We start from the raw sequence: 25,479 nt of genomic DNA on the forward strand, positions 1-25,479 counted from the left end.
TAATGGAACATTGATGTAGGCATGTATCTGTAATAGAAAAACTGCAATGACCATATTACATAACATTATACGTAAGATATTGATAGAATCAATTTAATAGCTGAGAAAAATAATAATTCCGTAAATATATGATCCAAAAAGAAATAAATTGTCGATATATAATTGTCAAAATCGATTGAACATATATAATATGAGGCATGTTAGGGTGCCACCACCCCTTAAAATAACATCATACCACCATTCCTAGCTAATCATTTGTACACGTGGACGAATAATAAGCTGCCACGTGGAAAAAAAATCTGGAAAAAGACGGTCAGCAATTTGCTGGTCCTTATCCAGCAATATTTCTTGTCCAGCAATATCCGACACATTATACAGCAATCTATAGATTGCTGTGTAGTGTTTGTAATATTGTTGTGTAGCGTTTATAATATTATTGTATAAGCAATGTCACGGTGTCATTTTAAGAGGGGTTGTCATTTTAACACAAACTATGTAATATAATCATGTTGAATTAACTTAATTAGATATGTCGATACAACTTTATAATAAAAAATTGTCAACTATGTAATGAAATGAATAAATTAATGTTTTGTCATTTTCTTAATTATTTATGATTTCATGAACAGTTCACGTGAAAATATGCTAAGATTTTGTTAGAATTTGATAAAATTACATTTAATTGATACTATATTTTATGTGTAATAATTAATTTAAATCAAGAGATCAAATTGAATTTTTTAAAAATATTTTTATCAGTGTCAACTATAATCGAAAAGAATGTGTAATTACATCTGTCGAAAATGTATATCTATTATAATAATATATGTAAATTATATACATCATTATACTGGGACTTAACATACGGTTGACAAATAGTACGATTTGATAGTTATTGAGTCAGTCCGATTACAACTCAAATAAGGCTAATAATTTTTGACCTGACACGAACACGCACAAAATTAATGGATTTTAGTAAAGCCTTATTGAGCCCTTATCCTGTTGACCCATTACGAACCAGATAATTTTAGATTATGTTTGGTAAACTATTAAAAAATAATACTCCCTCCGTCCATGAAAAATAATTTCATTTTATTATTTTGGGTGTCTACAAAAAATAGTCTCATATCAAAAATGAAATTTTTCTCATACTATGCTCATTATTTCTCATTCTCTCTCTTACTTTTTGTCCTCTCTCTTATACTTTACCCACTTTTTTTAACTTCTCTCTCATACTTTACCAGTTTAGCGTTAAACTCGTGTGTAAGACTATTTTTTTGGACGGATGGAGCAATATTAATTTAATTACTTTTATTTAAAAAAAATATTCTTTTTTTAATATGCTTTAATTTTATTCTCTAGATTATTTTAAATACTCGTTCTATCCCATTAAACATTTCTTTTTTATATGAAAAATTAATAATAAATAATAGTGAAGAACAAATAGAGTAAGGGAAATAATAATGTAAAGAGATTCAATAGATTTGTTGGTTCACTTGTGGTGCAATTTTTAAAACACTGATTAGAACCTTGTTTGATTAAACCCGATTTGAAAACAAAGCATTATCATTCTTCTATTGTTCCAATAGTGACCACAAAGGGCATCCATAACGAGCAGATGATAATTTGCCCGATGCATCCTCCGCCTTATCATGCACCACTACAGGTGGGCGGAGGATGCTCCCTCCATCCTCTGCGTCCTATGTATCCTACGTGGACGATGGACCATTTTTTGCATCCTTCGGCCAGTCCTCCGTCCCATTGCAAGGGTCCGAAGTAGGGACGGACGCAGAAATCATCACTTGTAAGGGCTATTTTATTAAAAAATTATTTAAACTATATTCATGTATAATATAGCTCATGGATAAGGACTTTGTATAAAAATTTACATAAAATTGGTATAAATTAAAAAAATTACAAAGGAAAAATATAAAAAATCATGTTTACTAAGGGCTTAAGCCCCTAGTCATGTGTATGTGTGTCCGCCCATGGTCTGGAGGATAGGTCCGGACGATGCAACACATTTTCATTTATTTTTATTTCTTCTCTATATATCACCATATTTTTGCGTCATTCACACCTTTCACTCCACTCTTTTCCTCATCTCAATTTCCACTCTTCCTATCGTTGTAACATTTTTTTTAATCAAGTAAATACAGGGTTTGCCTTTAATTTGTGGTATTTTTATATTTATTTTGATAATAATTGACATATTTGCAAACATGAAAAGTTAAAACTATAGGGCGGGTTATAGAGCGCTTTACTGCAGATGAATAGGGTGGAGGATAAAATGTTGATGTGGTAGAGTAAAAACACCCTATAGGGCGCGCCGCCTCAATGCCTCATTGTGGATGCTCTAATGTTATTCTTATTCCAAATTTTTAAACTAATATTATTTCATGTTTTAGATATAAAAAAGAAATTTAAAGTAAAACTTAATGTTAGAGCATCCACATCCATGCTCTTGCCAGGAGTACGGATGTGGCCCTGGACCCACCTTTATTTTTTTTTAATTCACTTATCTTCCACAGGAGCACAACACCTACATCCATACTCTTTCGCAAGAGCATGTTCAAGGGTCTCATTCTATTATTCAATTTAAATACTTCAATTACTAAAAACATTTCCACAATATTAAAATGCATTAAAAAAATACAAAATACTATTACAAATTACTAAAAAATTAAAAGTTACATAATTAAAATCCTAAAAAATAAAAATTACATAATAAAATTCATAAAATTAAAAAAATCCACTATTCGTGGTCGAATTTCGCCCAAATGCATGAGAGATAATTTGATGTAAAGAATTGATGATGAATCTGAGTATATATAGATGATTTTAGGATAAAAAATCTACAAAAAAAATTGAAAAAAAGAGTAAAAAACGGCTATATTTTTGGGAATCCAAAATATTTTAAAATTTTTATTCGGATTATTTTTAATTTTTTATAAATTTAAAATAAAAATAAAAATAACGGAATAAAAACGAGCTTAATCGCGTATGGGGTGATTGGGCATCACCGCCCAATCATGAGGCGCCACATTAGCCTGCTTATCACACCCCCAACCCTTCTGACGTATATGCATACAGTAAATAAACAAAAATTTAAGTGAAGAAATAAAATACCAATTTCATCACCATCCAAATACTATTATTACAAAATCCACCATTCAGCGTATATAAATTTCTGCCTTTAATTTCACATTACACAAACATCAATCACATTATTTTAATCAACACATATCATCCAAATCAATACACAACAATACAATATCACATTCTTTATGCGCACATACATAAATCATCAAATTGGAGACTAAAGGGCAAAGTAAGGCTGAGGTAAGGATTCAACGATAGTTTGGCCTTTCGGGTATAAATAAGAAGGGGAGATAAGTTACAACGTGCTGATGGTGAGTGTTTTGTTGGGTTTTTGTTTTACTATTTATTTTCTTGATTTTATTAAATTTATACAGTACTCTTGGTGTATACTCCTACATTTTTTAATCTTATATAATGGTATTGTCACTTATTATATTTTATTTATTCATAATATCAAAATAAGAGTAAAATATATTCTAATGCAAAAATTATTCTAAGTGCGCTTAGCGATATAGGTTAACACCAGTAATAAACAAAATGTAACTAAACTGCTCGCAAATAATCAGTTTAATACTCCATATTAAACTAACAAACACAATTATAAAAACTCAGTGTTTATCACTCCAGATAAAATGAAAAAATCAGTATCTAGATTCTATAATATTGAAAAATCAAAATTTAGTCTAATGATAATTTCTCACACTTTCAAAATTAATTATCTTGAAAAAGATAAATAGACTTGTGAAAAAATTGAATATTTTATATCGTCATTACACTCTCAATTTGTATTTGAAACAAACCAAGAAATTTCCAAGGTTAACAAATGGCCAATTTTTCGTGATTAAAGTAATCCCCACGATTATTTATCTCAAAACCTCAAGAGCTAGGAAAACAAATTGTTAATAAGTAATAACTCATGTTGGCTTTCATTTTGTTAGTAGGACATAAGAGCATCTCTATCGCTGCTCGCCCCGAAGGATGGCGTCCGTGCCGATGGCGCGGCACCTCCCTATCATAACTTATACAAAATGTTCATCTTTGTTTCACATTTATATAAAAAGTTTGAAGTTTACATAAATCATACAAAAAGTTTCATTCGTATTTCGTTTTAACACATTCCATCATATATGTTTAACAACGTTAACCTTTTACTTATATGATGCATAAACCATAAAACAATGATGAATTTTTTTTACCAATATGAAACAACGATAAACCTTTTGTACTAACATGAAATAATTATGGAACATTTTGCACTTCACATAGACAAAAAATTAACAACATTCAACCAAAAATAACTGAATGTATTAAAATGAAACACAAATCAAATTTTGTGTATGATTTGGGTAAACTTTAAACTTTTTTCATGAATGTATTAAATATTTTCGACGACGACGGAGCCATCAGTGCCCGACAACGGCGTCGGATGCCCCAGCGCCGCCCCCTTCACCACCCCGACTGCTCAGATAAGATAAAGTAGGTTGTGCCCTAGCTGCACTGCTGGCCTTGCTAATATAGAGCGCCCAATTACACGTCATCGTCTCTGTGTGGATTTCCTTAAACACCCTTTCATATTCGACTTATTACTATCCAATCTAAATCAATTTTCTTTCCCCAGAAAAACTTAACCCTACTCCACGACTCCAAATCCAATTGCTCCAGAGTCCAACCTCCTCTCTCTCTCTCGCTCTCTCGCTCTCGCTCTCGCTCTCACAGGTAATTAATTCTACTCTTCGTGTTTCGTCGCATACTTTGTCCATGCCTGTGCTGCTAATTTGATGCCGCATCGCTCACAATTTATTTGGAGGTGGAATTTGTCGCAATCTCTAAACATGTGCTTTTCCTCGTGTATTCTTCCAGGATTCTGTACATTGGATGCTAATTCTGTTTTTAAAAGCTTGATTGGATAGGAAGACATCATTTTTCAATAAGGTATTAGATTTGGAGGGTGCACAATATATGCTTTAAAGCCTAGACAATTGCTACTTATTATATCTTCATGGAGTTTCTAGCTCAGGATATCAGAATTTTCCGTGCTTTATTGGCTTGAGCATGATCTGCTATTTCTCTTCTCCAATTCAGAGCCTTTTCTTCCATTGCCTTATTCTTGGGATTTAACTTCATTCATGCATGTATAATTCATTGTGTCATAAAGGTGATAGAAACACCAATGCGTTCAAAGTGCATCCTTTTGTGATTTCCCGTCACACATCTGCATTTTGTGGTTTCAGGCCGTAGATTATGGCGGAGCCCTCAAAAGTCATTCATGTTCGTAACGTCGGTCATGAAATTGCTGAGGTATAACATCTTCTTGTACTGTGCATATTTAGTGCATAGTGAATTAATTGGCATTATATTTATGTTACTCTGCTTATTAAATGAAATACGAATGAGCAGTTTTATTTGGGCAAGATTTAATATTATGGTTATGCTTTTCCAGAATGACTTGTTGCAGCTGTTCCAGCCATTTGGAGTTATTGCCAAACTTGTGATGCTTCGAGCCAAGAATCAGGTCATATTCCAGAAATATATGCTCAAGGAACCTTCATGTGTATATGGCGGCAATAAAACTGACTGATATGGCTATTCATGTTTTAAGTGCAGGCCCTCCTACAAATGCAAGATGTTCCTTCTGCAGTAAATGCATTGCAGTTCTACAGTAATGTCCAACCGAGCATAAGGTAATTTAATAAATAATGTGATCTCCTTTGACCAGTTTCCCAACTTCATTGCAGAGCTCCGCCCTCGTGTTATAAGGCATTAACTATTCACTTACTGAATCTACTTTATACCTATCAGGGGCAGGAATGTTTATGTCCAATTCTCATCACACCAGGAACTAACGATTATGGATCAAAGTTCGCAAGCACGTGGAGACGAGGTGACTATTATGCACATATTGCATTATTTCAAATTTTCAATTGTTATTGCATGATGTTTGCTACATTCTCTCAGCATGTTAAATGCTCTATGTCTTGTAATGATTACATGGTAGCGCGTGGGTAGAAGTCATAAAATTTCCAAAGCACATAATAAACTTGGTTTTAGTAGTTTCCCTAAAATTGAGCATACATTATTTATGCAGCCAGGATACTTTTCTGACAACTGGATTTTAAGTAGCACCTCTATTATTCAGTTGGCTTTTTTCCTTGGAATTCTTCAAAATTTGAAGATGCAGCTTTAGTTTTAACTAGCTGTACATGGCATCAAAACAATGGCGGATCCAGCGCTTTGAAACGGAGGGGCGGAATTTATTAGTAGTATATAAAAATTAAATATAATATTTTAATATGTTTTTAATAATAAAATAATATTTCCTCTTCCCATTAAATATGAAACTTTTTCTAAAATGCAAACAACGTCATCTCCACTTTTTCATATTAATATTTAAGTATCACCCTGCGACATTAATTTCTAACATTAATTTCTACGAGTATTTATATCTTAAAAATATTTTAAAAATTCTTTTATTATAAGAATAAAATTTCCTTGATGTCACAAAATTATACTATGAATATCAAAGGCCAAATTATATTTAAAAAATTAGTCAAAAATATATAGTAAAGATATTTATAAAAGATATGACATATGAGTAAGTAATATGTTTAGTACAATTGGATTGAATGTATAATTTGAGGTATTATTATTCTTTTTTAAATAAACCTATAGTGTAATTGAGTATAATTTTCCAAAATATAGTATATATAATTGTCCAGGTAAAGTATAATTAGAAAACAATGTGCATTCTATATTCTATATTAACAAGTAATATATGTAAAAAAAGTGTCTCTATTAAGTAAAATATTTGGGCCCTTCTATAGATTTCAATAAAAAAATGTATTAGCCCAACAAATGATCAATTTATTAAACCCAATCTATCTTTCCCCAACTAAGCCCAATATGGTCATCTTCTTCGCTTCCTTCCCCAATTCACTGAACAAACCCCAATCTCCATTTCCGCCAGCGTCGTCTAATCAAATCACCTTTTCATCTCAAGTCACCTTCTCATCTTGGAAGATTCTCCACCGCCACTCACTTAATCACAGTTTTTCTTCTTCCCCAATTTTTTTTGTGTGGAGGGGGCGGTTATGGCTTTTTCCGGCCAACTCTTAGGAAAATTCGATGCTCTTGGCCGTCGGGAAGGGGTGACTGCCCCTCCTGCCCCCCTGGATCCGCCACTGCATCAAAACATTCATATCTGATGATTTGTATGTTTTTTACTAGTTTGAACATTAGTAGAATTTTTTATACCCATTCTGAATGTAGCTTCACTGCTCAGCTTCACACACGATTGCACAAGTTGATCTGTTGGTGGTTTGTACCATAGAAGCGAGAAACTTGTGTTGCCACCGTACATGATGTTACTTATAATGAGCTTAGTTTGTGGTTAAGATTTTGATTCATACGAACTAGATATAGTTCTGATTGATATGTTGAAGCTCTTAGTGATATTAACATATCCATTACAAGTGTACTTGTAAATTGTACATCATCAACTAAAATACATGAAAGAGGCATATCTGAAGTACAATACATCTAATATAAGCCTGAGAACTTGTAGATGTTGTTATTGGCCGGGGAGTTATCTAATATGACACATGTCATGTCTATTTAGTCCTATCATGATGAAGATAAATTATTTTACTCAATGAAGGCCCTTGTTCTTGGATTCTATTTTCTTTTATATGATTACTTATTGCTGATGAATATTAAAGCATGTATTTGAATGTGAATGTTGCTTTTTTCCCATTTAAGTATATATTCTTGGGGGCTTCAGAAATTATATTATCCACCTCCAGGTTAATTGGATTCTCTCACTTGATGGCTTCATTAACACTTCTTGAGGGGCATCTTATACATTATAGTTCTCTGTGACTGGAATCTTTATATGTTGTTTCCCACTTGTATTGCATTGTTATGGATTTAGTGATTTTTTCCACTTGCTCTAGATTTTGTTCCTATAAACTGTGTATTTGTGTGGACTGCCTGCTTGATGTTGGTGATTCTAGCTCTATATCTCCATTTTCTTTTCTCTGCTCTATATTCTTTTCTATTCATTCCCTTCTCTTCTCTCTCTGCTGTCTCTGTGCTGGTTTGCTGTTGGGGTCTTCTCTCTATTCTGTCTCTATGCTGGTCTGCTGTTCGGCTCTCTCTGGATACCTAGCCTAACCGAATCCTCTTAGTTACGATACATCACATGCTATATCCTATTACTGTGGAAGTGCTGCATCAAGTGTTTTCTCCCCATGGATTTGTAGAGAAGATCGTCACGTTTCAGAAGTCGGCTGGTCAGCATCTTCAAATTTTCTCTTATTCACTTTCTTAATTCGGTACTGGTTAAGGCGTATGAAGAAGTATGAAGAATGTCATATCTAAAATATATACAGTCACCCTTGATGAGGAATACCTCTAATCCTCTATATGGATTGTTTTCATTCCTTGCACTCAAGAGGGATCAATTTAATCAGAATTTGTTGTCTTGATATTTATTTTATTTCTTTATTGTATATGAGTTCAAGATTTTTCAACCCTTACACTTCAAAAGCATTACTAAGTACTAGTTAGCTATTTTGTACCTGATGGACTCCTATGTGGAGAACTGAGCAGGTTTTCAAGCTCTAATACAGTATCAATCGCATCAAAGTGCTATCTCAGCTAGGAACTCTCTTCAGGTATGCCGAGCTTTGAATTATTAGGTTGATTAACATCATTGCATTGAGACAGTTCACATCTTTCTACAGGGACGAAATATATATGATGGTTGCTGTCAGCTAGACATCCAGTTCTCAAAGTGAGCTAACATTAAGATTCTTGCTCAATACATTCACAATTTCCTGCGACTCTCTTCATTGTGTGCTACACATTTGACAATTGTTAATTCCTCGTGCAGCCTTGATGAATTGCAAGTGAATTATAATAATGAGCGTTCTAGGTATGTTTATAAGCTAAGCTGTTGATTATTTATCTATTCTTTGTAATTTTGCTGCAAATAAGATTGCTGAATTCTTGTTATCTTTTTCTAGGGATTTCACAAACCCTTCCTTGCCTTCGGAACAAAAGGGCAAATCCTCTCAAGTAAATCCATTCTCCTATAGTAAAAGCTTTGATGTAGTATTCTAATTGGATATTGAATATTGTTCTTTTATTGTAGCCTGGATATGGAGATCCAAGCATATATCCCCATGCAGGTGCTTAACTTATGTAATTAGTTTACATTTTCTTATTTCTTGGGTCTTTTTAACTCTATCCCCATTTCTGACTTCTCTCTCTCTTTTCTCTGTTCAGTGGGATTTGCACAGGTGTGTACCTTTCTGTCTATTGGCTCAAAATTATGTATCTTTCCTTAACATGCTGGTACAACTATAACTGCATTTCAATTATGCTGGAGATGTTCCGATTTCATATTGGAGCATAGCATATTGGACTTATAAACACTTATACAATGTCCTTACCAGTTTTGTCATGTTGATAAATGGCATATTGGACTTATAAACGCTTATACAATGTCCTTAAAGAGTTAAAAAAGGGAGTAGAATAACTATTTTATTGTTTTGGACTTGAAGAAGCTAGGAGTGTAATTCCATCATTATTAAATTGTGATTCACTGCATGCCTGTCTCTCCTTCGCATGAAAGGAATTATATAGCTAAATAAGTTCAAACTATATATGAATTAATTATCATGAATCAAGGCCAAGTCAAGCCTTCAAGCCTCATGGTTATTTCCTTTTTCGTGGCCATTATTATCCCCATAATTCCCTTGTTGATCCTCCAACGACAAAGTTAAGGATATTCTCGAAGGACCTCATGACTGAAGCAATCATATGAATGCTAATACATCCTAGCTATCAGCGGTGTAACTGCTACTTACCCTGACATTGCTAGTAAAGAAAAACCTGCTTTTTGTATCAATTGCCACCTTACATGAAGCAGCCTTGTCCCCAATGAAAGCATGGATATTCTTTTATATCAGCCTTTGTGCACATCCCTTCAAGGACAACCTAGTATTTTTGTAGGATATAAATCTCATCCCTTCAGGCCCATTCAGTTGAAACATTGCAGCTTTCCCAAGATCCATCCCTGCCCTCTTGGTGACCGGATAGGCTCATTCTAACCTTTGTGAGCAATCAATACAGTTAGAAATTTATAATTCTCTATGTTCTCATGTATGCCTGTGATTGAGGTAGGCAGTAGCAATCTTATGTCTAACTAACATTGTACTTGCCAGTCCAGCTCTGATCTTGTTCACAAAATGGGTGCTTTCATCACTAATAAATGCCCTTGAAGTACCAGTATGAGCAAATACATGCCTATGTAAGAATGATGACCACTTTGGTGTCATTGGTAGGATTTTTCTTAACTTCAACCATATTTTTGATGTATAATTAACAACCGCCAATGTGAACAAGTTACCAATGGCCAACATGTATTAATTTCATAGCCTAGAAGTGTCTTATTTGCTAATTTGAAATAAACTGATCTTTCAAACGAGCCCTTTATTATAGATATGAGAAAGGGGCTATTATTCTATGATATTGAACAGCAGATCTTACAGAGTTACAAACCATCAAGGAAAATAATACTCGTTTCTCTTGATTTAAAGGGGCAATAGAGATATGGTATAACCTGCATAACCATCTAGGAAACAATAATATTCATATTCTTTCTCTTTCTCTCTCTTTCTTTATGGAAACTTCCTCCTTTCTCTGCTTCCTATATGGAAACTTCCTCCTTTTATGCTTTTTAATGGATTGGTTATATACTTATGCTAGATCTTGTCTTATTGCTTGAACTTTAGTTGGGCAATGCTGCGGCAATTGCTGCTGCCTTTGGAGGGGGTCTCCCACCCGGTATAAGCGGTACAAATGAGCGGTGCACAGTTCTTGTATCTAATCTGAATGCTGATGTAAGTTCTACCTGATTTTATTTATCTCCCTCTTACAGTAAGACACATGCCAGATACATTTATGGTGCATATATGCCCAAGGTGCCTCAATCTCTCGTTTCTAACCTTCTTTTACAGAGAATAGATGAGGATAAGCTGTTTAATTTGTTCTCGATATATGGGAACATTATTAGAATCAAACTTCTCCGAAACAAACCAGATCATGCATTGGTACAGTTGGGTGATGGTTTTCAGGCTGAACTGGCTGTTCATTTTTTGAAGGTACACAGAAATTTCTTCTTTACACGTCTTTGGTTGATTAACATCAAATTAATTTTACAGTTTTACTACATGGCTGAATAAATTGGACTTCTTCACCTTATTATACAAGTCATGATTTTTGTTATCTTTCAGAAGAAAGAGAAACATTTTATTTAGACTCTGCACATAATTTAATCTCTTTGTTATTTTTAGTTTCTTGACCTTCAGAAGCTGCTTTTATTATTATTATTATGCTAGTAAATATTCTCTCTTTTTTTTTTTGCTTTATTTCTGACCATATTTAAGATGGGTAGGACTTGCATCTATTTTTACTGATTGTCTCAAACATCTCTATCTGTTGAGTTAGATTCATAACCCTCATATTGTTAAAACATCTTTATCTCCGTCCCATAATAAGAGTCACATTTTGCCATTTCGGTATATCCCACAATAGGAGTCCTATTTCACTTTTACTATAAATGGTAGTAGGTCCCACATTCTACTAACTCACTTAACTCACATTTTATTATAAAACCAATATAAAAAAGTGGGCCTCATATTTCACTAAACCCATTATTCTTTACATTTCTTAAAACCGGTGCCGACACCAAATGTGACTCCTATTGTGGGACGGAGGGAGTAGTTGCTTTAGTATTAGAACCTGCTGATATTTACATTTTTTACTTCGATGGAGATGCTTGTAACGGACATATTTTTCTTATATAGGGGGCTATGCTGTTTGGAAAGCGCTTGGAGGTTAACTTTTCAAAGCATCCAAACATTACCACTGGAGCTGATACGCATGAGTACTCCAACTCAAATCTCAATCGTTTCAATCGAAATGCAGCCAAAAATTACAGGTATTGTTGCTCACCAACAAAAATGATCCACATCTCAACTCTCCCCCCGGATGTAACTGAAGAAGAAATAGTAAATCATTTGGAAGAGCATGGAACAATTGCTAGTACAAAACTGTTTGAGATGAATGGAAAGAAGCAGGCTCTTGTCCTTTTTGAAAATGAGGAGCAGGCTACAGAAGCTCTTGTGTGCAAGCATGCTACTTCCCTTGGTGGTTCAACCATTCGAATTTCCTTCTCTCAGTTGCAAACCATTTGAGAAACTTCATTGCCAATTAGAGAGATGGATCCATAGACTGTGCGTTTCTGTTCCCTGTTGAATTCACTGTTTCTTTCACATTGTTTTACCCAATCTTGATGTATAATCTCATCTTTTAAGCCTCCTTTATGATCATGTATTTGTTTAGTACAATTGAATGAAGCTTTCTATTCTTTGTTTGTAGCCTAGTTGAAGTGTGATGCATATATATGGGGGAGATTTATATCTCTAAGCATTGTCTTATTGCATGGGTTCAATTTTGTCATTTTTATTGGCGGTGTTCCTGATTTGAGCCACTTTTTTTCAGGTGCAAAGAAGTAAAAAGGTGGGAGCATAAAATTGAACCTCTCTCCCCCTCTCCTGTTTCCTTTACTTGCAATGGACTAAAACTGTGTACTACATAAATTTGTACTGATTTTACAGTGGGTTGTGCAAATTTTTTTTCTTCCCAAGTTGGATGGATGGCTTCTACTATCACATTGCATTTCTTACAACAGGGAATATAATTTCTGTGGTTTGCTTCCTGTGTGAGAAACTGGTTATTAAAAAATGGCCTTGAAATTATAAACTTTTGTCAAAATGTGATTTCCTATGAATTTTAAACTTTCGTCAAAACTTTCGTGGTTTTAAAAACCAATCTCATAGTTCGTGGGAAAAATCGGAATTCGTTGAAAGTTTTTGATTTTTAAAGCTAAAAACCCTTTAAAATATTACAAAAATATGAACTTTGATCATTTTGTTATTTTTTCACACTTATAATTTGCGAAATCAACAGATATACCAACTTTGTGTCGGAATGACTTTGGACTTGGATTTTGACTATCTAACATCGCTTATAAGGTAAAAAAATTATTTTATTATTTCTTCAAATATTTTAAATTTCATAGTTTGCGGTTTATTTCTTTTAAATTCAAGGGTTTTCTAACCACTTATAAATAATGAGTTTTATTATTTTGAAGTCAAATTTTGATTGTTTATAATATTTTCATTTTAAATTTTAAAAAAAAACTATGGTTTGGTTAATTACTTGTCCATTTAAGTCACTAGTGTTAGCTCACGCGCTATGCGCGACATATATTATTTTTTTCTATTAATTAGATATTTTAAATAAATTAAATACATTGAAAATAACAATTTTACATAAGATTAAAATATAAAAAAATATAATACTATATAGAATAATATGTTAAATAATTATAATTTTTTAATTAAATAACATGAAAATATTTGTTAATTCGACAGTTATTGTTACAACATACATACTTAAATACTAACATACTATCAATTTAATAATATTAAATTGATGTAAAATATTGAACTTGCAACTAAAAAGTATATTGAGGACAATAACATCATCGTAAAAAGATAAAATGATGTACAAAACAAATAAAACATAAACATGAGAACAATAAAACAATAGTTTGTAAGACATAAAAAAACTTATATGTGAACAATCTTAATTGTACAATAATAAGAATATCAAAATAAAGAAAAGAAAATAAATAATAAAACAAATGTGATAGTTTATGATGACTCTTCCTCGGCCTTTTTTCCTCCTTAATCTCCAATTAATGATTTATGCATATGCGCAAAAACAAATGTGATAGTTTATGATCTTCATCTTCTTTGCTTCCTTTCGTCATTTCGTTGCTTTAGGTGTTTTCTTTGCATGAAAACTATGAAGTGACGAAGTTGGTGAACAAATGTGTAATGTTGTAGCTTCAAAATATTATAGATAGTCAGAGCTTATGTGATTTCTATATTTGTAAAAATAGAACTATTATAGTCGGGAGAGAAAAATTAGATCAAAGCTAATAAAAATAAAACAAACTAACATCAAGAAAAAACTGAAATATGAACTAACATCGTTTAAACAAATTAATCTCAAATAAATGTATAACTATAGATAAATAGTAATAACCACATCGAGAAAATTTCTTCTTTTTGCAAAGAATACGTGATGCAATGGGGCATAACAATGAGGAATGAATTATACGCTAGCAAATGATACATATTTATAGACAAAAAGTTGAAAGTATTATGTATATTCCTTGGAACCGTGCTTTGAATCCTTGTTTTATGCATGGAGAAATAAACAATGACTGATTTTAGTTATAGATAAATAACTACAAATTAGTAATAAGCTAAGCATCGACACACATACCATCCGATCGTGGAACACACATTCCAAGAAGATTACATTGGTTTGTCCACGTTTAATGAACATAAATATGCATGCACAAAACTCGAATCATTGACGAAGTATTATTAGGATATAGATCGTTAAGGAATGTGAATTCCTTGATATGAACAAATTGTACTTTTGCCACAAATTTGTGATGGAGTGAGAGAGACGATGAAGAAGTGAAATAAAATCTTGCAAATGATACATATTTATAGATATAAAGTATTAAAAATGAATCATTAAAGTGGTGGTTGCAAAATAATAAGAAACAATTATATTTTATCCATTTGAATATTGTGAGTCAATAAAGTAACTCCTAAATTGAGTGAGACTAATAATCATCAAAATAATTGATTCTTAAAAAACGTATGTAGTTGTTTGTTGTGGTTTTCGAAAAACATATTTGTAATGCCCCCTCTTAATTTTTCAGTAAATATTGAATTCTCTATTTAATGCAATAAAATAGAGCATTGAGATTTCCAGCAAATCATTTAAAATAAACTGCTAAAAGTAACGGCCAAATAATTTCTAAAATTGAAATTAAGATATTTTTTCTTCCCAAGAGCATTGATTTTAGACGCCTAACTCTCGAAACGTCAAATATAGAGCATTGATCTTCCTGCGAATCATTACACGGACTAAATCAGAATTATTATTAATACAATGCTTAATTTTGGAGGCAGTTACAAATCTCATAAATAGCTGCAAATTTGAAAATTTTAATCATTTTTCAATGTAACTGCCGAATTTATAGAAAATAAACTTTGTACCCAAAATTCTTAAATATTTAAATTATGGCCAAAACTCGCCTTTTATATATGCATAGATTCTCTACATGTTTTGCGTCAATTTCCATCGATTAATTGCGATAAACGAAATTGAGTGCACAGAAAAGTTTGTAATCTCTATAGATAGCCGTTAAGAAAGTGGGCCCCCCTTCCCTCTGATAATCAATCCAGTTGATCACCAATTTAGCTAAACAGTCCTTCCTTGTTCTTATTAGTTACCAACAGACATCATTACTAGATAGTTTCATCAAAATGTTTGGTTGCGTTATGATAAGGCTTTGTCCAATTAATGCTAAACCTTCCTTTCTCTGTTACCTGCTGTTTTATAAGAAAGACTTTGTTGAAACTTCAAACACATCCCCCCAAAATAATCTTCACACAGAAACAACACATGTTCCCACAAACTCTTCCTTTTCATAGAATGAGGGGAAATCATCAAAACTCAAAAGGACTGGAAAGAAGCAGGCTCTTGTCCTTTTTGAATTTCCTTGGTGGCTCAACCATTCGAATTTCCTTCTCTCAGTTGCAAACCATTTGAGAAACTTCATTGCAAATTAGAGATGGATCCATAGACTGTACGTTTTTTATTCCCTGTTGAATTCACTGTTACTTTCACAATGTGTTGCCTAATCTTGATGTATATTCTCATCTTTTAAGCCTCCTTTGTGATTATGCATTTTTTTCTTACAATTGAATGAAGCTTTTGAATCTTTTATTTCATTTAATATAGTTGAATCTTTGGATGGATGTCTTCTACTATAAATTACATTTAACTTGCAATAGGTTTATATGGTTTGCTTCCTTGAAATTATGAACTTTGGTCGAAATGTGATAAGTATTTCTTTCTATGAATTTTAAAATATTACAAAAATTATCAACTTCGATCGCGTTGTCAATTTTTCACACTTTTATAATTTTGCGAAATCTACACACATAGCAACATGGAAAGATGAAGCGACAAATGAATGTATTCAAACAACATGGTGATAATATTAAGATTAGTTTAAGTAGTCTTTAAAATTATGAAACTTTGTTCGAAATTTGGGATCTATTTGTTGCAAAAATTAGTCAAATCGGAAGTAATATGGTATTTTCATACATAGTGGACTAGTGATGCAGTTATAATGAAAAAAATTATAATAACCATATATCATACATTCATACTCCCCTTCGTTCATGAAAAATGATCCAATTTGTAGATTACATGAGTTTTAATGAGAAATTGATGAATTAAAAGAGGAGTGAAAAAATAGATAAGGTAGGAGAGAGAACGAGAAAAAATATGAGAGGTGAAAAAAAAATCAATAAATTATGAAAAGAAAATTTCTATTTTGTAATAAGACAATTCTTCGTGGGCACCCCAAAATAGAAAATGAGATTATTTTTTTATGATCGAATGGAATATATCCCTCCGTTCCATAGTAATAGAGTCATTTTGCCATTTTGGCACGTTCCATAATAATAGAGTCATTTCCCTTTTTAGTAAAAGTCAACACATTTTTCCACACCTACTTTACTCTCTCTTACTTTTTTTCTCTCTTCATCTCTCTACCTTTTTTCTTTTTCCACTCTATTTTCTTTTTACTTAACTCACCTAACACAATTTTTCTTAATCTCTGTGCCAAAAAGTTTCGCCTCCATTACTATGGAACGGAGGGAGTACATTATACGTATGAGATTATAGAACAAGTTGCTTGTAAAGTCATGAACTTTCAACATAGTTTGGTTTTTCTTGTGAACTTTAAATTGCATGAAAAGTCATCAACTTTATCGAATTGTGTAAATTTCTCAGCCGATCCGACCCGATAGACTTCCAACACAACTTTATCCTACGTGACGCGCCGGAGGCATGACTCGGCAAATGACAAATTTAGGGTTCCATTTGAATTGTGGAATTAATGCTGCTACTTTTATGCTGAATTCGATGTGTAGAATTTGATTTGTAGGTTTATGTCGATTTGTATGTTGAATTCGATTTGTACGTTTTCATTTGTTCTTCTTGTATGTTTGTGACAAGTCAAGGATCAGAGATTGCCAAGATAGAAGAGAAACAATTAGAATTAGTGGAGTTTTGCCAAGTCACATCTCCGACGCGCCACGTAGGATAAGTAATTGTATCGGAAATCTAGCGGGTCAAGTCAGATGAGAAATTTACACAGTCCGGTAAAGTTCATGACTTTTCATATAAGTTCACGGAAAAACCAAACTATTTTAAAAATTCATGACTTTATAGACAATTTGCCCGAGATTATATAATATACCAATGATATAGGTGTCATGGAATAATAAATAAACATGTAACACTACATATTACACATGTGATGAAAAATTATATACATCTGATAATTAAGTGTGCTCTATGTAAGGGAACATTGATTTAGTTGTAATAGAAAAATTGTAATAATCATATAACATAATACATTATATGTAAGATATTGGTAGAATAAATTTAATAGCTGAGAAAAAAAGAATAATTCCGTATAGGGGTGTATTACGGTCAGAACAGTGTTACGGTCAGAACGTCAAATCATGTACATTTTATGCACATATAATGTACCACCCCCATATAATGTACTACATTATATGAGGATGTACATTATATTGGGGTGGTACATTATTACATATGGGGGTGGTACATTATATGTGCATAAAATGTACATGGTTTGACGTTCTGACAATATTTAACGTTTTGACCTGAATAAATCCCATTCCGTATATATATATGAACCAAAGAAATAATTTGTCGATATATAATTGTCAAAATCGATTCAGCAAATGTAATATAATCATGTTGAATTAACTTAATTAAATATGTCGATACAACTTTATAATAAAATATTGTCCACTGTTTAATGAAATGAGTAAATTACTGTTTTGTCATTTTCAAAATTATTCAATGATTTAATAATTTCCACATGGATTAATAATTAATTACACATGTTAGATTTGAAAATTCAGTTATCAAAAATATACTCCCTCCGTCCCACATAATTTGGGACACTTTGACCCGGTACGGGTTTTAAGAAATCTAATGGAAAGTGAGTTGAAAAAGTTAATGGAATGTGAGTCCTACTTTTAAAGTATTAATTTTAAAATAAAATGTGAGTAGGAATGAATTAATGGAATATAAAATCCACTACCAAAAATGATAAAAGTGAAGTGTGTCAAATTATATGGAACAGACTAAAATAGAATAACTTTTTAAGTTTACTAACTTCCTACTAATACAGGCCATTTGATTTTAGGGACAGATGCCAGCTAATATTCCACATCAGCATCAGTTTTTATATTTAAAATTCATTTTTGAAAGCAAAAAGGGTATTATTGGAAGTTAATACTATTTATTTAGTTATGGTAAATTCCTAAACTGCCGATAATGTAGGTGTGAAACACGGTAAGTTATGATATTCCTTTTTGTATGGTTGACTTGCAAAGATTTAATTACATTTCACCTGCCCTTATCGTATTGACCCATCAAGCACCGGATAATTTCATATTATATTCGGGTAAACTATTTAAAAAATAGTTTAATTTTATCATTTTAATTGGAGCGTCCATAAAAAATAGTCTCATTTCAAAAATGGATTTTTTTTTCTTCTCTCTCTTATACTTGTTCTCCTTTCAAACATATTAAAAAAAAAGAATATGAATAAAAATAATTAAAATAATATTACTCCTTCCGTCCACAAATAAGACTATTTTTTTTTGTGGACGGAGGGAGTAATATTATTTTAATTACTTTTATTCATAATATTTTTTTTTAATATGCTTTAATTTTATTCTCTACATAATTGTAAATCATGTTTAAATCACGTAAATCAGATGTTTGTTGTGTAAATTAGGCTTAATCGTGTAATATCATATTTGGGTTTATCATGTAGTGTCAACCCATGTCGGGTTCACGTTCAGATTGACAATTTTTTCTTAACAAGTTAGGTTTAGGTTAGACTTTATTAGGTTGGGTCGCAATAAAGTAGACTTGATAACGGCCCAATCCACGTGATTTTCCACCTCCAGACCCAACCCAATAAGGCCCAACACGAATATGTCATGTTAAGGATATTCCCAACTCAAACATGAATCCAACATGCTATATTTAAACTTGAACACAACCCAAATACACTAACAATACGATATAATATGCATTGACATGACACCATAGCAACACGAATCCGATTTACACGATTAATATCTTATATAAGATCTTTGTGATCTAAATTTGATTGTTTCATTATTGAACAATATCGTATATATGTAGATGTATTAGGGTGAAAATACGTCCATAATGGTAACTAAGATAAAATATGTTGGATAACAATATGAACCGTCTAGATTTAATGAAAACACGTGTCATTATAATTAATCTGCAATAATTTGGTGGTTGACAAGTCATTTGTACTAATACAAAGTCGAAAATACACTTCTTAATTTTTAGTATAACATTTGCACCTCATGATACTCGAATTATTGGAATTAGTATTTTCATGAAAATTATCATTCGCACAATTACAAATTCAGTAAATTTGCTTTTTTATAATACTATTGAATTTAAGTAGTTATAACATTTGCAATAAATCTCATTATAATGAACATATATGCTTACATATTATATGGTTCCGTGCAAATTTTTGTTCTGTCATGCAATTAGAAATTCGTTAAAATTTGTGAAAAATTATCTTTAATTAAATATACTGCTTCCGTCACATGCTACTCGCACTTTCTTTTTCAAACCCGTCGCAAACCACTTGCAGTATTTTTTTAAGTACTAAAATTTAGAGTAATTAATTAAGATAGTATTAGAGTTAATTAAGTACTATCTTATTTAATATTTCTTATTTATATTTATAATGCTAATTTAATTACACTAATCACTCAATCAATTTATGATTCAAAAAGAAAAAATGCTATTAGCATGAGTATAATTTATAAAAAAAAATTAAATCTGAAAAGCTATATGAAATTTAATATTTCTTAGTTAATTTTAAATTTAGAGTTATTTATTGAATATTTTATATATGGTGATTGAATTCTTAATATAAGTATGTTATTTAAATTTCGAATAATATGGTAAATCTATTGATTTTGTAATATGTACCCCACATACCGACTTTATTACGATATTTAATAAATTTGCTGCAAATCCAAACCATTTAGCTAGGGTGCATCTTATTGAAAAAGAAAAGTATTAGGATTATGTTTGTAATCTCAATGCTCAGTTGAGATATAGCCGTTAAGAAAGTGGGGCCCTTTCCCCCTTATATTCAATCCAGTTCATCACCACCTAATAATTCTAGTGTTTGACATAGGATTAATATTTATTTGTTTTTGTCTTTATTTGGATAGATTGAATAAAAGAAATCAGAGATGAAGTCGATTCAAATTGAAAGCTCTATGTATCCGTTTTAATACACATAATCTCCATTTTAAAGTTAACCCTGAGTTATTACCAACCTGTCTCATTACTACATAGATTGAATAAAATGTTGGTTGCTTTATAAGAAAGGCTTGTTCAAATAATCTCTCCACTACTCCACCTTCTTCACAGAGAAAGAGAGAGAAAGAGCACACGTTCCCACAAACTCTCCACCTTTTCATCTTCGATTAGTTTCCCCTTTACAGTTTATAGAAAGAGGGTGAATCATCAAAACTCAAAAGGGGCAAAAATCTTTTAATTTGAGGTAGCAATGCCAAGATCAATACTTGTAATAACAGGGTGGTGGTTTTTGCTTCTGGTAATGGGGATTGAGGGGCTTGGGGTGAACTGGGGCACCATGGCAAACCACAAGCTGCCGCCGAAGACGGTGGTGCAGCTCCTCAAAGACAACGGCATCAGCAAGGTGAAGCTCTTCGACGCCGATCAATCCACCATGAGCGCCCTCGCCGGCTCCGGCATCGAGGTCATGATCGCCATCCCCAACAACCAGCTCTCCGCCATGAACTCCTACGCCCGCGCCAAGGACTTCGTCCGCCGCAACGTCTCCCGCTACAATTTCGACGGCGGCGTCACCATCAAGTAAGAATTCGAATTCACCACTTTCCCTTTTCCCCCAATTTCTCCCTCAATTTTGCCCTAATTTTCCCCCTGTTTCCCCAATTCCTCTGTTTTCAGATATGTTGCAGTTGGAAATGAGCCCTTCCTCACATCCTACAACAACTCATTTCTCAACACAACATTCCCAGCTCTTGCAAACATTCAGAATGCTCTGAACGAAGCTGGCCTCGGCGACTCCATCAAAGCCACTGTTCCATTGAATGCTGACGTGTACGGCTCCCCTGAAACCAACCCTGTTCCCTCAGCCGGGAGGTTCCGGCCGGATATCCTCCCTCAAATGACCCAAATCGTCCAGTTCTTAGCCAAGAACAAGGCCCCTTTCACCATCAACATCTACCCTTTCCTGAGCCTCTACGCCAACGAGCACTTCCCCGTCGATTACGCCTTCTTCGACGGGGTAGCCACGCCAATCCTCGACAACGCCATCCAATACACCAACGTGTTCGATGCCAATTTCGACACGTTGGTGTCGTCTCTAAAAGCAGTGGGGCTCGGTGACATGGAGATCATCGTTGGAGAGGTCGGGTGGCCAACGGACGGAGACAGGAACGCCAACACAAACTACGCGCTGAGGTTCTACAGAGGACTCCTCCCGAGGCTTGCATCCAATAAAGGAACCCCTCTTCGCCCCGGTTACATTGAAGTGTACTTGTTCGGCCTTTTAGACGAGGACATCAAGAGCATCGCTCCCGGTAACTTTGAGCGCCATTGGGGGATTTTCAAGTATGACGGACAGCCTAAGTTCCCCATGGACTTGTCCGGGCAGCTACAGGACAAGTACCTCGTTGGTGCACGAGATGTAACCTATCTCCCAAAGAAATGGTGCATGATGAGGCCGGACGCCAAGGATCTCTCCAAGCTAGGGGATAATATAAACTTCGCGTGTACCTTTGCCGATTGCACCCCCCTCGGGTATGGTTCTTCGTGCAACACATTAGACGCCAATGGAAACGCGTCGTATGCGTTCAATATGTACTTCCAGGCCCTCGGCCAGAAAGATACCGCCTGCGGTTTCCAGGGCCTTGCCATGCTCACGGATACCAACATATCTCAGGGCAACTGCAATTTCATGATTCAGATAGCGACGACATCATCTTCTACAAGATTGACGCTACTCTTTGGGTTAACCTTGCTTTTGTTATCCCTCAGCCTCTTGTAGATAGAAATGCTCATCCTTTCTATTTTTTGTTTCGATTATTGATACTTATTCATATTAAATGAGAAATTTTCCCATCATATCAAAACGGGACTCGGATTGAAACTATAGTAACTTTATACTTTTGTTTTCTTCTCTAAGTAGAAGCAATGACAAATAGATCTATTTTGAATAAAATCACAAATTCTTAGATTATTTTATAGTACAACAGAAGTTGCAATGCAGACAGTAGATATTTGTAGATTGCTAGTTAATTTCTTTAATAAAGCAAAACCTGCTTTGTGTATGTGAAAGCATGGATATTCTTTTTTTATCAGCCTTTGTGCACTATTCCGTTGTAACATTGCAGCTTTCCCCAGATCCATTCCAACCAGGTCAATACAGTTAGAAATATAGAATTCTCCATGTTCTTACTAACATTGTACTTAGCCACTAGTCCAGCTATGATCTTGTTCACAAATTGGGTGCTTTCATAACTAATAAATGTCCTTGAAGTAGCAGTATAAGCAAATAAATGCCTATGTAAGAATGATGACCACTTTGGTGTCATTGGTAGGATTTTTCTTTTCTTCAACCATAGTTTGATGCATAATTTACAACCATCAATGTGAACAAGTTACCAAAGGAAGGAGGAAACAGCAAAATGAATTAGTCAAACATTAAACAATGCACTATAAAATATCATTTCTTGTATCTAATCTGAATGTTGATGTAAGTTCTACCTGATTTTATTTATTTCCCTCTTACAGAGAGACGCATGCCAGATACATTTATGGTGCATATATGCCCAAGGCGCCTCAATCTCTCGCTTCTTACCTTCTTTTGCAGAGAATAGATGAGGATAAGCTGTTTAATTTGTTCTCGATATATGGGAACATTATTAGAATCAAACTTCTCCAAAACAAACCAGATCATGCATTGGTACAGATGGGTGATGGTTTTCAGGCTGAACTGGCTGTTCATTTTTTGAAGGTACGCAGAAATTTCTTGTTTACATGGCTTTGGTTGATTACATGGCTTTATCTCTGATCTCCTGTAGCATATTTATGATGGCTAGGACTTGCATCTATGTTTACTGTTTGTCTCATAACATCTCTATATGAATGTTGAGTCAGAATCATAGCCCTCACATTGTTAAAACATCTCTATTAGTTGCTTTACTATTAGAACCTGCGGATATGCAACTGGCATCTGGTTCTTATATAGGGGGCTATGCTGTTTGGAAAGCGCTTGGAGGTTAACTATTCAAAGCATCCAAACATTACCACTGGAGCTGATACGCATGAGTACTCCAACTCAAATCTCAATCGTTTCAATCGAAATGCAGCCAAAAATTACAGGTATTGTTGCTCACCAACAAAAATGATCCACATCTCAACTCTCCCCCAGGATGTAACTGAAGAAGAAATAGTAAATCATTTGGAAGAGCATGGAACAATTGCTAGTGAGATGAATGGAAAGAAGCAGGCTCTTGTCGTTTTTTGAAAACGAGGAGTAGGCTACAGAAGCTTTTGTGTGCAAGCATGCTACTTCCCTTGGTGGTTCAACCATTCGAATATCCTTCTCTCTTTGAGTAACTTCATTGCAAATTAGAGATGGATCCATAGACTGTACGTTTTTTATTCCCTGTTGAATTCATGTTACTTTCACAATGTTTTGCCTAATCTTGAGTATATTCTCATCTTTTAAGCCTCCTTTGTGATTATGCATTTTTTTCTTACAATTGAATGAAGCATTCTAATATTTGTTTGTAGCCTAGTTGAAGTGTGATGCATATATATGAGGGAGATTTAGGGTGTTTGGTATATCTCTAAGCATGGTCTTGTAGCATGGGTTCAATTTTGTCATTCTTATTGGTGGTGTTCCTGATTTGAGCCACTTTTTTCAGGTACAAAGAAGTAAAAAGGTGGGAGCATAAAATTGAACCCTCCTGTTTCCTTTGCTTGCAATGGACTAAAACTGTATACTACATAAATTTGTACTGATTTTACAGTGGGTTGTGCAAATTTCTTTTCCTCCAAGTTGGATGGATGGCTTCTACTATCAAATTGCATTTCTTACAATAGGGAATATAATTTCTGTGGTTTGCTTCCTGTGTAAGAAACTGGTTATTAAAAAATGGCCTTGAAATTATAAACTTTTGTCAAAATGTGATATTTTCTATGAATTCTAAAATATTACAAAAAATTACGAACTTTGATCATTTTGTTTTTTTTTTTACACTTTTATAATTTGCGAAATCAACAGGCATAGCAACTTTGTGTTGGAATGACTTAGACTTGGATTTTGGCTATCCAACATCGTTTAGAAGTTAAAAAGTCATTTTATTATTTCTCCAAATATTTTAAATTTCATCGTTTGCGGTAGGCCTGTCAAAATGGATATCGGGTATTGGATACCCGATATCCAAACCCGAAAAAGTCGGATAATTGGATACCCGAAACCCGATTTTTCGGATATCGGATCGGGATCGGGTAGTGAGAATTTTGGATTATCGGTATCGGGTTATCCGATATCCGATCGGGTATACCCGAATTATCCGATTTATCCGATTTATTTTCTAAAATTAATAAATTATATTTTCATTATAACTAAACGTAATTTAACTTCTTAACTATAATTTAATTAATACTTAATAGTTAGCATATATCTTATATGTAATTTAATTTTTTAATTAAATTTTAATTTCATTGACTTGTGATATTTATAATTTTGAATTTTTTGATGATATTATTGTTAGATCTTGATTCTTATGAATTATTGAATTGTGATATTTATAAAGGATGAATGTTTGAACTTATGAATTTTGATGGTTATTGACTTATTGTGGATGGATAAAAAAATTTAATATGTACTATAACTTATGAATTTTGTATTTTTCAAAGTTTGTAGTTATTTTCTTTTAAATTCGAACTACTACAAGAATTTTGTATTCC

At 33.3% G+C, this 25,479-nt stretch overlaps 2 protein-coding genes and 1 long non-coding RNA gene across 5 annotated transcripts; all 3 read left to right on the plus strand.

Moving 5' to 3' along the window:
* The first annotated feature begins 4,672 nt into the window (after positions 1–4,672).
* On the plus strand, positions 4,673–12,814 carry LOC125213129 (polypyrimidine tract-binding protein homolog 3-like). The gene is made up of 17 exons (XM_048113497.2): positions 4,673–4,818; positions 4,963–5,034; positions 5,334–5,400; positions 5,543–5,614; positions 5,707–5,783; positions 5,902–5,983; positions 8,267–8,390; positions 8,710–8,774; positions 8,844–8,893; positions 8,993–9,034; positions 9,126–9,177; positions 9,254–9,290; positions 9,388–9,401; positions 10,899–11,006; positions 11,124–11,267; positions 11,973–12,401; positions 12,670–12,814. The coding sequence occupies exons 3-16, from the start codon at positions 5,344–5,346 to the stop codon at positions 12,360–12,362; spliced, it is 1,314 nt and encodes a 437-aa protein (XP_047969454.1). The 5' UTR covers positions 4,673–4,818; positions 4,963–5,034; positions 5,334–5,343; the 3' UTR covers positions 12,363–12,401; positions 12,670–12,814.
* Positions 12,815–15,582: 2,768 nt separating this feature from the next.
* LOC148931119 (uncharacterized) lies at positions 15,583–17,493 on the plus strand. The gene is made up of 2 exons (XR_016136902.1): positions 15,583–15,910; positions 17,128–17,493. It is a non-coding gene; the product is annotated as an uncharacterized LOC148931119 (long non-coding RNA).
* Positions 17,494–20,755: 3,262 nt separating this feature from the next.
* LOC125213127 (glucan endo-1,3-beta-glucosidase 8-like) lies at positions 20,756–24,564 on the plus strand. Of its 3 annotated transcripts, XR_016136385.1 has the most exons (5): positions 20,759–21,348; positions 21,445–22,509; positions 23,293–23,515; positions 23,750–24,153; positions 24,432–24,564. XR_016136385.1 is itself a non-coding variant. In XM_089066959.1 (4 exons), exons 1-4 carry the CDS (start codon positions 21,020–21,022, stop codon positions 24,026–24,028), a joined length of 1,896 nt encoding a protein of 631 aa, XP_088923085.1. In that variant the 5' UTR covers positions 20,759–21,019; the 3' UTR covers positions 24,029–24,271. The 3 variants fall into 3 exon arrangements, 2 of the variants coding, with proteins under 2 accessions (XP_088923086.1, XP_088923085.1); XM_089066959.1 differs by lacking the exon at positions 24,432–24,564 and having other exon boundaries at positions 23,750–24,271; XM_089066960.1 differs by lacking the exons at positions 23,293–23,515; positions 23,750–24,153; positions 24,432–24,564 and having other exon boundaries at positions 20,756–21,348; positions 21,445–22,738.
* Positions 24,565–25,479: the final 915 nt, after the last annotated feature.

The sequence above is a fragment of the Salvia hispanica genome, chromosome 3 (genome assembly GCF_029641045.1).
Source record: "Salvia hispanica isolate PSC_SH4W2 chromosome 3, Shi_PSC_v1, whole genome shotgun sequence".
Classification (NCBI taxonomy): domain Eukaryota; kingdom Viridiplantae; phylum Streptophyta; class Magnoliopsida; order Lamiales; family Lamiaceae; genus Salvia; species Salvia hispanica.

Bases quoted from the DNA above. Each gene is read 5' to 3' on its own strand.
- LOC125213127 (XM_089066959.1), top strand. From the start codon at position 21,020: ATGCCAAGATCAATACTTGTAATAACAGGGTGGTGGTTTTTGCTTCTG. The intron at 21,349-21,444 runs GTAAGAATTCGA...CTCTGTTTTCAG, and splicing joins GACGGCGGCGTCACCATCAA to ATATGTTGCAGTTGGAAATG. The intron at 23,516-23,749 runs GTACGCAGAAAT...GTTCTTATATAG, and splicing joins TGGCTGTTCATTTTTTGAAG to GGGGCTATGCTGTTTGGAAA.
- LOC125213129 (XM_048113497.2), top strand. From the start codon at position 5,344: ATGGCGGAGCCCTCAAAAGTCATTCATGTTCGTAACGTCGGTCATGAA. The intron at 5,401-5,542 runs GTATAACATCTT...ATGCTTTTCCAG, and splicing joins TCGGTCATGAAATTGCTGAG to AATGACTTGTTGCAGCTGTT. The intron at 9,178-9,253 runs GTAAATCCATTC...CTTTTATTGTAG, and splicing joins AAAAGGGCAAATCCTCTCAA to CCTGGATATGGAGATCCAAG.